Genomic DNA, 12,653 nt, shown 5'->3' with positions numbered 1-12,653 from the left:
CAGACGCCGTGATAGTGAAAAAGTAATATGATCTTTCGGAAAAGACAATTGCGCAAGTCAACGTCATCGATGAGAAACTACGAACGTGAATGAAGAGTAAACAGTACAACCCTCTGGTTGAAAGATGTAACAAATTTTGGAAGCCACCCATCCGTGAAGTTTCCGAGCACAGATTTCGACCACATCTTCGTTACGGACGAGATGCTGATTATGGAACTACCCATGTGAAACGAGAATCAGTACGGTAATTGTTTCTATCCAAGCACCAGTTTTCAACCCAATGAATTACGAAGCTGTGAAGGCTTGAAATTCCATGGAGTAAATGGTTAAACGGTTAACTAACTTGATTTTCTCGTCCAATCCCAGAAAAACTACATAATTGTTTCGATCAATACGGGGAGGAAGGTGCACCAGTTGAATTGGATATCAAGCACGATAAGCAGATCTTGCTGAATTGAGCTCCTACCTCGTAAAAGATTAAGATTCAATATCACCAGCTCAGAATTTCAATGACACAGAAAACCTAAAATTGCTTCAAACCAGAAAGTAGACTGTCGGCAGAAAGAATCCATGTTTGAGTTTCCAAACAGCATGATGAGGACACAGGAGGGAGCACTGTGCAGAAAGAAAGATCGAAAGAGCAAGAGCAAGAGCAAGATAAGAGAAGAAAGGGTGAGAAGAGAATGCACACATACCTGGGAGGCAGGCAGGCAGAGAAACGGGAGGCGAGGGAAGGGGCAGGTTCCAGTGCAAGGGACGCGGGGGTGGAGATGGCAGTGATGCATTCGTTAGATTGTAGGCATGGGAAAGAGATGGGGTGGCGAGAGTCACGAGAGGAATAAAGAAGAAGAAGAAGGAAACGGAGTTGAGCGGAGGCGGAGGAGGAGGGCACGGCAGTGCAGGGTTAGGGGGAAGGGGTGGGAGGGTTAGGATTAGGGTTTGAGGGAAAGGGAGGGAGGGTTAGGGTTTGAGGGGAGGGGAGGGAGGGTTAGAGTTTGAGGGAAAAGGAGGGAGGGTTAGGGTTTGAGGGGAGGGGAGGGAGAGTTAGGGTTTGAGGGGAGGGGAGGGAGGGTTAGGATTAGGGAGGATTAGGGTTAGGGAGGAGGTGCACCTTGGAAGGTGTCAAAGCTGCAAGACTGGGTGAGGAGACGCAGAAAGACAGATGATAGATAATGGCATTGATGCATTTCCACCCAACCCAACAAAGTTGTCACCTCAATAAAGTTGCTTAACTCAGAACACTATGTGCTTTTAGGATTTAAGAATTTCCATATTGTTCATGAAATTATTACATGAAACGACATCTGCACACATCTAACACAAGGCTCCAGTGCATTGTATTCTTTCATCATCCAAAAGGATCAAACTCCCCATTATTTGTTTGATTCACTCTACATTTTTGAATCAAAATCTTAAAAGTTTATGAATTTTGAAAAGACTGGTTGTTTTCATCAAAAATGTTGCAAGAATACTGTCCTTTCTAGCTACTTTTCAAGTTAGTAGTATGAAAAAAAATGTTTCTTTTGAAATAAAAAGGTTTATATTTTAACTAATTAATATTTAATTATTAAAATTTCACTTGTTTTTATGTTTGATGATGTATATATATTTCTCACTCTAAGTTTATTTAACTTTATAAAGTAAAATTAATAAAACATGGATTTTATAAATCTTAATAATATATGTGTATATTAAGGTAATTATATATACATATATAAACTACACAACTATACACACACACATATATATATATATATATATATATATATATATATACAAAAATACAGTATCTTAAACTGCTATAATATTTTGGTAGTGTTGAAGCGGTTCTTAATTAACTAATGACTGTTGTATTTAGATTAGCAGAAAGATGACAGAAACTGTTTGAGTTTTGTGGAATACATCAAGCATGGATATATAGAAAATTGTTGTCTTAGGTAGAAGTTTCTTAGTAACTCATCTAATAGTATTTTTTCTTCTTTGTCCTAAGCATGGTCACCAAGTTTTCTTGTTCATGTATGTTATAATTTTACTTCATTGTTTTCTTCTAGTATATTTTACTCTTTGTAGAATGTCTAAAATTTAATATATATACATGAATTTTTTTCTAATAACTAAAATACCTTCAACATACCTAAATTTGAAAAACATGAGATTAACCTTAAAAATAGCCAACTGATAGTAAATGCTTGACCAGTTTACTTAGTTTTGACTTTCTGGAATAGTAAAAAACTCAACCTTCTCCAATTGTCTTTTTTTTCAGACAAAGGTTTGTGAGATAATAGAATAAAAACAATTACTTAATTATTATTATCATCAAACATATATATATATATATATATATATATATATGTGTGTGTGTATAGTTGTGTAGTTTATATATGTATATATAATTACCTTAATATACACATATATTATTAAGATTTATAAAATCCATGTTTTATTAATTTTACTTTATAAAGTTAAATAAACTTAGAGTGAGAAATATATATACATCATCAAACATAAAAACAAGTGAAATTTTAATAATTAAATATTAATTAGTTAAAATATAAACCTTTTTATTTCAAAAGAAACATTTTTTTTCATACTACTAACTTGAAAAGTAGCTAGAAAGGACAGTATTCTTGCAACATTTTTGATGAAAACAACCAGTCTTTTCAAAATTCATAAACTTTTAAGATTTTGATTCAAAAATGTAGAGTGAATCAAACAAATAATGGGGAGTTTGATCCTTTTGGATGATGAAAGAATACAATGCACTGGAGCCTTGTGTTAGATGTATGCAGATGTCGTTTCATGTAATAATTTCATGAACAATATGGAAATTCTTAAATCCTAAAAGCACATAGTGTTCTGAGTTAAGCAACTTTATTGAGGTGACAACTTTGTTGGGTTGGGTGGAAATGCATCAATGCCATTATCTATCATCTGTCTTTCTGCGTCTCCTCACCCAGTCTTGCAGCTTTGACACCTTCCAAGGTGCACCTCCTCCCTAACCCTAATCCTCCCTAATCCTAACCCTCCCTCCCCTCCCCTCAAACCCTAACTCTCCCTCCCCTCCCCTCAAACCCTAACCCTCCCTCCTTTTCCCTCAAACTCTAACCCTCCCTCCCCTCCCCTCAAACCCTAACCCTCCCTCCCTTTCCCTCAAACCCTAATCCTAACCCTCCCACCCCTTCCCCCTAACCCTGCACTGCCGTGCCCTCCTCCTCCGCCTCCGCTCAACTCCGTTTCCTTCTTCTTCTTCTTTATTCCTCTCGTGACTCTCGCCACCCCATCTCTTTCCCATGCCTACAATCTAACGAATGCATCACTGCCATCTCCACCCCCGCGTCCCTTGCACTGGAACCTGCCCCTTCCCTCGCCTCCCGTTTCTCTGCCTGCCTGCCTCCCAGGTATGTGTGCATTCTCTTCTCACCCTTTCTTCTCTTATCTTGCTCTTGCTCTTGCTCTTTCGATCTTTCTTTCTGCACAGTGCTCCCTCCTGTGTCCTCATCATGCTGTTTGGAAACTCAAACATGGATTCTTTCTGCCGACAGTCTACTTTCTGGTTTGAAGCAATTTTAGGTTTTCTGTGTCATTGAAATTCTGAGCTGGTGATATTGAATCTTAATCTTTTACGAGGTAGGAGCTCAATTCAGCAAGATCTGCTTATCGTGCTTGATATCCAATTCAACTGGTGCACCTTCCTCCCCGTATTGATCGAAACAATTATGTAGTTTTTCTGGGATTGGACGAGAAAATCAAGTTAGTTAACCGTTTAACCATTTACTCCATGGAATTTCAAGCCTTCACAGCTTCGTAATTCATTGGGTTGAAAACTGGTGCTTGGATAGAAACAATTACCGTACTGATTCTCGTTTCACATGGGTAGTTCCATAATCAGCATCTCGTCCGTAACGAAGATGTGGTCGAAATCTGTGCTCGGAAACTTCACGGATGGGTGGCTTCCAAAATTTGTTACATCTTTCAACCAGAGGGTTGTACTGTTTACTCTTCATTCACGTTCGTAGTTTCTCATCGATGACGTTGACTTGCGCAATTGTCTTTTCCGAAAGATCATATTACTTTTTCACTATCACGGCGTCTGGTTTTACGGAAGTTCCAGGAGTACGTAAGTGGAGCTGATGTGACTACGGTTTTTTTTATTTGGGAGCTTGTTTATGAGTAAATTTCCTCCTCCGCCAGTGCATGTGTGGTATCCTTTACACTTTCTGTTCACACCAGCGTCTACTGCTCCGTCCGTAGATATACTTTCTTTTTAGGTGAATGTTGTGGGCAGTAACATGTTTCAAATGTTTGTGCAGACGTATGAGATCATAGTAAAATGTGCCGAAGCTACTTGTATAGAACGCAAGGTATGCATCTGATATGGAGTGGCTACGCCAATGCATTACGTGACTGAGTGACATGATGGACATTATCGTAGTGAATCATAGGTTCTCTTGTTTGAGCACTTAGGAATGCATCAGATAAAAGCATTGCTCTAAATTTTCTAAGGCTAAATATGTATTGTTAGAGTGATACATGTATTGTGTAGGATATGAGATGATATGCTTGGTGTATCAATGTAGATAGGAGAGTGGAGAATAGGGAAGAAAGTAAATCTAATGTACAATTGTGAATGTATGTCAACAGGTTGAATATTGGAACATTTGTGAGGAAGTGAGCATGGCATATGTTTTGGAGTTGGTCAAGAAATATTTTTTGGTGTTGAGGTACACACCACCACCACCATGTGTATGGAGAAAAAGATATCTACCTAGTATGAAACAATCTAATGATTGTTTGCAAGATATTGGCACAATATCAAACATAGAAGGTATTGGTGGAGATGTTTGGCGAGGATGTCAAGCCTATATTGTAGCATTGAAGGTTTTGTTGAAAAAAAAAGACATGTTGAACAAAAACCAATGTTCAACTTTATGCACAAACATTGAACATGTTATGAAGGTGTATGACTACTTGATGACTTCTAGCAATGATGGATTGAAGTATGGAGATTTATTGATGGAGTTGTTGATTATATTGGATAAAGCTTATATATTGGTGAAGAATTGTGGAAAAAAGAAATAGTGCAAAGTAGCAGTGATTCAATTGAAGAACAAAGAGACTTTTAGAGAACTACTTTTGGACTTGAAGTGTTGTTATGAAGTAGCAATTCATGTGCTTTTGAAGGACTTTGGTGAAATATTTGAAGAGAAGGTTTTTGATACTATTCATGTTGCAACCTATGATGAAGTAGAAGGCGATGAGAGGTGTTTATAGGAGAAATTGAATCTTTCAAATGAAGAAGGAAAATCTGAAAATTGTGGATTGGCAAAGCATCTATTATTAAGGGTGAAAAACTTGCATTGCATAGAAGGTGGAGAATTGGATGATTTGAAATTATCATCAAATATGAAAAGTGTTGATTTTATAAAATCTTTAGGTAAAGGATTTTATGGAGAAGTGTATAAATCAAAGTGGTTTGGCCTTTCGTGTGCAATCAAGAAGATGACTGGTGTGCATGTGAAAGTTTTCATAAAAGAAGCAAGCATCTTAGCAACTCTATGCCATCCTAATTTGATATCATATTATTTTGCAATGAAAAATATTGGAGATGAATGTGAAGGATGTTCTTCATTTGATATGAAGAAAAATGATGTATATTTGGGGATGGAATTGATGCAAAAAAGTCTGAGGGATATGGTAGAAACAAAAAGAGAGGAATCTTACATATTTTTAATTGATATCATGTATCAAATTGCAAGAGAAATGTGTTACTTGCATGACATGCACATTGCACATCGTGATTTGAAGCCTGACAATATTTTGGTTAATATTGTAGAAAAGAAAGTGATGAACAAAATTGTTCAATATGCTATTGTAAAAGTAATTGATTTTGGAATATCTAAGATTGGAGTTGGTAGCAATCCAAAAGTAATAGAGAATAATTATATTTATGATAGTACACCCTACATAGCTCCAGAGGTATTGAAGAAAAAATATGAAACGATGACAATATGCCCTTTTGATGCAGATGTATTTTCATTTGCAATGGTATGTTGTAAGATTCTTTCTAAAAGAGAGCCATTTGATGATTGTAAGAGAACAGAGATATTGGAAAGATTAGAGAGAGGTAAGAGACCTGAATTAACTCCTAATTGTAATGAATTGACAGAGCTTATCAAAGATTATTGGAACTCAAATCCATTATGTCGACCCAAGTTTGCAAACATTTGTGAAAGACTGGTAATGTTGAAGAAAAAGATTATGAGTGGAGTTGTGGTAAAAAAAAAATATTATGGTATATCAAAGGATAATGGTCATAAAAATATAGAGTTACAACAATTATCCAAAAAAGTACTTATTCCAAAACCAATTTTATTAAATGAGGTTAGAATGTGTAGAAGAGATTTGATTGTTTAGAGTTTTAGTTATACACTAAATGACATGATATGTTAATGGTTAGTTGTGGTTAACAGAGTGCTAGTTTGAAGATCTAGATTGAAATGTAGTGTTTACTTTATGTGTATTCATATCATTCTTTGTGTTGATGCTTGGTTTAATTTCTTATTATAGGTTGATATGGTTGAGGAAGAAGTGCTTGGTAGAAAGCAACGCTTATTGCAAATATCAAACTTATGTATAAGCAAAGTGAAGTTATTATGTCTTGTTGGAATGGGTGGAATAGGCAAGACCACAATAGCAAAGACAAAATTGAATAATGTGAAGCACATGTATGATGCTTCATGCTTTGTTGAATGTGATGGAAGTGGCAGTGATTGTTACAAAAGGTCTTGCCACATCTTAGAGCAATTGAAAGTTGAAGCAAAACCAAAGGATTTGAAAGACGCACAAGAAATGTTGAAATTATTTTTGATCAAAAAAAGAGTCATCATAATCTTTGACAATGTGACAAACAAAAGTCAAATTGAAGCTGTTGTGCCTATGGATGATTTATTTTCAATGAGTGGTAGTACATTAATTGTGACAACTCGAAATGGGGAAGTTATGGAGCATTGTGGTATTGAACTATGTAAAATAAATATTGAAGAACTTGATGAAGAAACAAGTTTGAGGTTGTTTATCACTCATTCTTGTGGACATGAAGGCAAATTGCCTAATGAACTTGTTGAAGTTGGCAAAAAGATTGTGAAAGCATGCAATGGCCTATCATTGAGTTTGAAAGTTATGGGTGCATATTTAAGAGATAAAAAGAGATTGAGATGTTGGGAGCGAGCTTTTCAAAGATTGAAGAGGGGAAGAGAGTTGGATGGAGATGAAAAGAATAGTGATTATAAGATTTGGAATATATTGAGAGTAAGTTTTGATAACTTGAGAGTTGAAGAGAAGAAAATGTTTTTGGATATATGTTGTTTTTTTAACAATGATGTGTTTTTGGAAGGCATGTTGAAAGAAAGAGCATTGCGAATATGGTCCAACATAGAAGAAAAAAGAGTAAAAGAAGATATGGAATATACATTAAATACATTGATTAACCAATCATTGATAAAAATACACAAATATGGAGTTATAAGAGTGCATGATCAACTACGAGACATGGGTAGAAAGATTGTTGAAACAGAAATAGAATATACGAACACACGAGTATGGAATATGAATGAAGAGGCTTTGGATGGAATTAGTGAAAAGGTAATGGACTTGACCATCATTCAAATGACATGTATGAAAGTATTAATGATAGATAAGAATGAAGGTTGGAATATTAGAGATGTAATATAATTGTAACATTTAGGTGTTAATGTATGTGAAAAGTGCATATTGATACAAATTTTTTGGTTGATTTATTAATTTCTATTACATTGAAATTTGTATATGTATGAAGTCGACTTCTAACGCAAAGAATCTAATTTTGTAATGTGATTGAACTATGTTGTGTTGTAGTTGGAGGGATTGTGTTACAACAATATAAATGACAAGAAGTTAAGTGAAATGAGAAGTACATGCTTTTCTTCACTTCAATTGTTAATTTGTAATGATGGTGTTGTTACATCAGGAGATGATTTGAGAAGTGTTTTAGAGTTGACAAGACAATCAGTCAATTTAAGATGTTTTCTACTAAGTTGTCCATACTTGATATCATTACCAAATGCATTGGGCAACCTCATATCTATTGCTACTTTTGATACACAGAGGTGCTCAAGCTTGACATCATTGCCAAATGAATTAGGTAATCTCACATCTTTGACTACTTTAGACATAAGGGAGTGCTTAAGTTTGATGTCATTACCACATGAATTGGGCAATCTCACATCTTTGACTACTTTAGACATGAGGGAGTGCTCAAGCTTGACATCATTACCAAAAGAACTGGGCAAGCTCACATCTTTGACTACCTTAAATATAAATGGATGCTTGAGCTTGACATCATTACCAAATAAATTGGGTAATCTCATATCTTTGAATACCTTAAATATGGAGCGTTGCAAAAGCTTGAAATTATTGCCAATTGAATTAGGCAAACTCACATCTTTCACTATCTTAAATATTAGTGGTTGCTCATGCTTGATGTTATTGCCAAATGAATTAGGTAACCTCATATCTTTGATTACCTTAAATATGGAATGGTACAAAAGCTTAACATCATTGCCAAATGAATTGAGCAAGTTGAAATCTATGACTACTTTAAATATTGAGTGGTGCTTAAGCTTGACAACATTGCCAAAAGAATTGTGCAACCTCACATCTTTGACTTCTTTAAATATGAAGAAGTGTGAAAACTTGACATCATTGCCAAATGAAGTAGGCAAGCTCACATCTTTGATTATGTTAAATATGGAGTGGTGCTTAAGTTTGACATCATTGCCAATTGAATTAGGCAACCTTACATCTTTGACTACCTTTGATATAAGTGGGTGTGAAAGGTTAAAATCATTACCAAAGGAATTAGGCAACCTTACATCTTTGACTATCTTAAATATTAATAGGTGCAAAAAATTAACATCATTGCCAAATGAATTGGGCAACCTCACATCTTTGACTACCTTAAATATGAAGTGGTGTGAAAACTTGACATCATTGCCAAATGAAGTGGGCAAGCTGACATCTTTGATAACCTTAAATATGCAGTGGTGCTCAAGCTTGACATCATTGCCGATTGAATTAGGCAACCTTATATCTTTAACTACCTTAACTATGAATAGGTGTGAAAAATTGATGTCATTGCCAAATGAATTGGGTAACCTCATATCTTTAACTACCTTAAATATAGAGTGGTGCTTGAGCTTGGAATCATTGCCTAAGGAATTGGGCAAGCTTACATCTTTGACCACCTTAAATATTAATAGTTGTAAAAAATTGACATCATTGCCAAATGAATTAGGCAACCTCATATCATTGACTACCTTAAGTATGAATAGATGCAAGAAATTGATGTCATTGCAAAATAAATTAGACAATCTCATATCTTTAACTACCTTAAATATGGAGTGGTGCTTGAACTTGGAATCATTGCCAAAAGAATTGGACAAGCTCACATCTTTGACTACCTTAAATATTAATAGTTGCAAAAAATTAACATCATTGCCAAATGAATTGGGCAACCTCACATCTTTGACTACCTTAGATATGAAGGAATGCTCAAAATTAACATCATTGCCAAATGAATTGGGCAACCTCACATCTTTGACTACATTAAATATGAGAGAGTGCTTTGGGTTGAACTTATTACCTAATATATTTGGTGACCTCATATCTTTCAATACCTTAGATATACGTTTTTATTCAAGCTTGAAGTCATTGTCAAGTAAATTAGGTAATTTTACATCTTTGACTACCTTAAATATGAGAGCATGCAGAAGCTTGACATCATTGCCAAGTGAATTGGGTAACCTCACATCTTTGACCACCTTATACATGTGGGAGTGCTCAAGGTTAAAATCATTGCCAAATGAATTGGGCAACCTCACATCTTTGACCACCTTAGATATGAGGGAATGCTCAAGGTTAACATCATTACCGAATGAATTGGGCAACCTCACATCTTTGACCACCTTAGACATGAGGGAGTGCTTAAGCTTGACATCATTGCCAAATGAGTTGGACAACCTTACATCTTTGACCACCTTAGACATGAGGGAGTGCTTAAGCTTGACATCATTGCCAAATGAATTGGAAAACCTCATATCTTTGACTACCTTAAATCTAAATGGATGCTTAAGCTTGACATCATTGCCAAATGAATTGGACAATCTCATATCTTTGACTACCTTAAATTTGGAGTGGGGCAAAAGCTTGATATCTTTGCCAAATAAATTGGACAAACTCACATCTTTAACTACCTTAAATATTAGTGGGTGCTTATGCTTGATGTCATTGCCAAATGAATTGGGAAACCTCATATCTTTGATTACCTTAAATATGAATGGATGCTTAAGTTTGACATCATTTACAAAAAAATTTCGCAACCTCAAATCTTTCACCACCTTAAATATGGAATGGTGCAAAAGCTTGAAATCATTGCCAAATGAATTAGGCAACCTGAAATCTTTGACTACTTTAAATATTGAATGGTGCTTAAGCTTGACAATATTGCCAAAGGAGTTGGGCAACCTCACATCTTTGACTACTTTAAATATGAAGTGGTGTGAAAACTTGAAATCACTACCAAATGAATTGGGCAACCTCAAATCTTTGACTACCTTAAATATGGAGTGGTGCTCCAACTTGACATCTTTGCCAATTGAATTAGGCAACTTTACATCTTTGACTTCCTTAATTATGAATAGATGCAAAAAATTGACGTCATTGCCAATTGAATTAGGCAACCTTACATCTTTGACTACCTTTGATATATTTGGATGTGAAAGCTTGACGTCATTGCCTAAGGAATTAGGCAAGCTCTTATCTTTGACTACCTTAAATATGGAGTGGTGTTCAAGCTTGATATCATTGCCAAATGAATTGGGCAACCTTACATCTTTGATTGCTTTAAATATTAGAGGGTGCTCAAGCTTGATGTCATTGCCAAATAAATTGAGGAACTTCACATCTTTGACAATTTTAAATTCAAACTAATGCTTAAGGGTGTTTTGCTATCCACATTGATTTTAATTAGATTAGAATATCTTCTAGGATTTATAATTTTTTTGATTTTTTTGATTTTTTTTAATGATATCTTTTTAAAAATAGTTCTATAAAATTACAATTATTGTAACCTTTTTTAACAAAGAAAAATGCTAGAATAATATCTAGTATCAAAATGTATAGGACAAAGCATTTGTCTCTTTTCTTTAGTTGTGAGATTTGACATGTTGCAATAGAAGTTGATTTTACAAACAAAACAAGTGGTTCATTGTTGCATTAGATAATCTAATGATACATTATCTATTTGTTGATTGATTTACCATCAACTCTCATAAGAAAAAAACCACTTCAAGTGATGTAAAAAACATTAAATGAGATAGTTCTATATTATCTATAAAATATTTAAAAATATTATATTTAATATTATCTTTAATATAAACAAAAGTGGCACACTCAATTTAGTAGATTTGCATGAACTTGTTAAAATTAATATATATATATTCTATTTATAATCCAAAATATCTTTGTTGTCTTCTATAACTCATTTATAATTCTATTTTAGTTTTTATAATTTAACATTTAATATATAATTACAAATTCAAACATAATTTTCTATGTATTTCTTTTAAGACTATATGGGCCAATACTAGTTTAATATTTAACCTTAAGTTTTTTAAAGGAATAATCTATAATTTATATAATCAACAATGGATAATAAAAAATTACATACAAACACATTATATGCTATACAAGTCATCAATCAAAATTAATATTATTGATTTTTAAATCAATATAAAATATTTTATTATGATTCACATCCTTACACTCTATAAGAGATATTAGACAAAGTTATCTAGTCATCAAATAAATCCTCAAAATTAAATCACAAATAATGTATTTTTATATTCCTTTATCAATGTTGTGATCTATAGTAGGTTTTCCTTGATCACTGTAGATACTAACATCTCCTCTTTGCCATTGTCAGTCAAGAACTAAATTCTTAGTAGTACACCTAAACATCTTCTCCAAATAAGTCCTCTAGTAAACTCTCATTTCTTAGATTATTTTGTTGTATACTTTCATTGGAATAGAGACTTGTAAAGTTCAAATTAGATCCAACTAAAAAGAGAGTACATTCTTTTTCATTGGCAAATTGCTCCAATCATGTTGCAATGAGGCTATTAGTTAAAAGAAAAAACAAAGATTATATTATAAAAAAGCTTAATTAAAAATATTTTAGAAAAATATTTTAAAATTATGGATAATGGTCAAGGAGATGGTAGAATTAACAAGTGCTAATGTTGCCTTTTTTTAAAAAGAAATACTTAATTTTTAGAGCCATAAATAAGATGAAATAAGATAAATTAACAAAAATAATACTAATACCCTTTTTGGATAATAGAAAAAAATAGATTTTATCAAATTTTACTTAGAAAATTTAGATGCTGATACTCATAGAAAATTTGATTTAAACCAAGGTTGAAATTAGATCTTAAGACACAAAATTGTAATCTTATGGCAAAATCATGATTCTTTTGTTGACTAAAGAGCAAGGTTACAAAAGAAACTTTAGTAAGGTTGTTTGGTTGTTGGTATTAAAGTAATTTATATAGATATTG

General features: G+C 33.8%; 1 protein-coding gene across 1 annotated transcript; it reads left to right on the top strand.

Moving 5' to 3' along the window:
- Positions 1 to 2,392: 2,392 nt before the first annotated feature.
- Positions 2,393 to 12,213, top strand: LOC112290757 (uncharacterized). Its single transcript, XM_073538330.2, has 3 exons — positions 2,393 to 6,381; positions 6,568 to 7,641; positions 7,894 to 12,213. Exons 1-3 carry the CDS (start codon positions 5,404 to 5,406, stop codon positions 11,023 to 11,025), a joined length of 5,184 nt encoding a protein of 1,727 aa, XP_073394431.2. The 5' UTR covers positions 2,393 to 5,403; the 3' UTR covers positions 11,026 to 12,213.
- Positions 12,214 to 12,653: the final 440 nt, after the last annotated feature.

Source organism: Physcomitrium patens, chromosome 13 (genome assembly GCF_059467195.1).
Source record: "Physcomitrium patens ecotype Gransden chromosome 13, ASM5946719v1, whole genome shotgun sequence".
NCBI lineage: Eukaryota > Viridiplantae > Streptophyta > Bryopsida > Funariales > Funariaceae > Physcomitrium > Physcomitrium patens.
The sequence above is the reverse complement of the archived record's forward strand: the minus strand, read 5'-3'. Positions and strand labels throughout refer to the sequence as shown.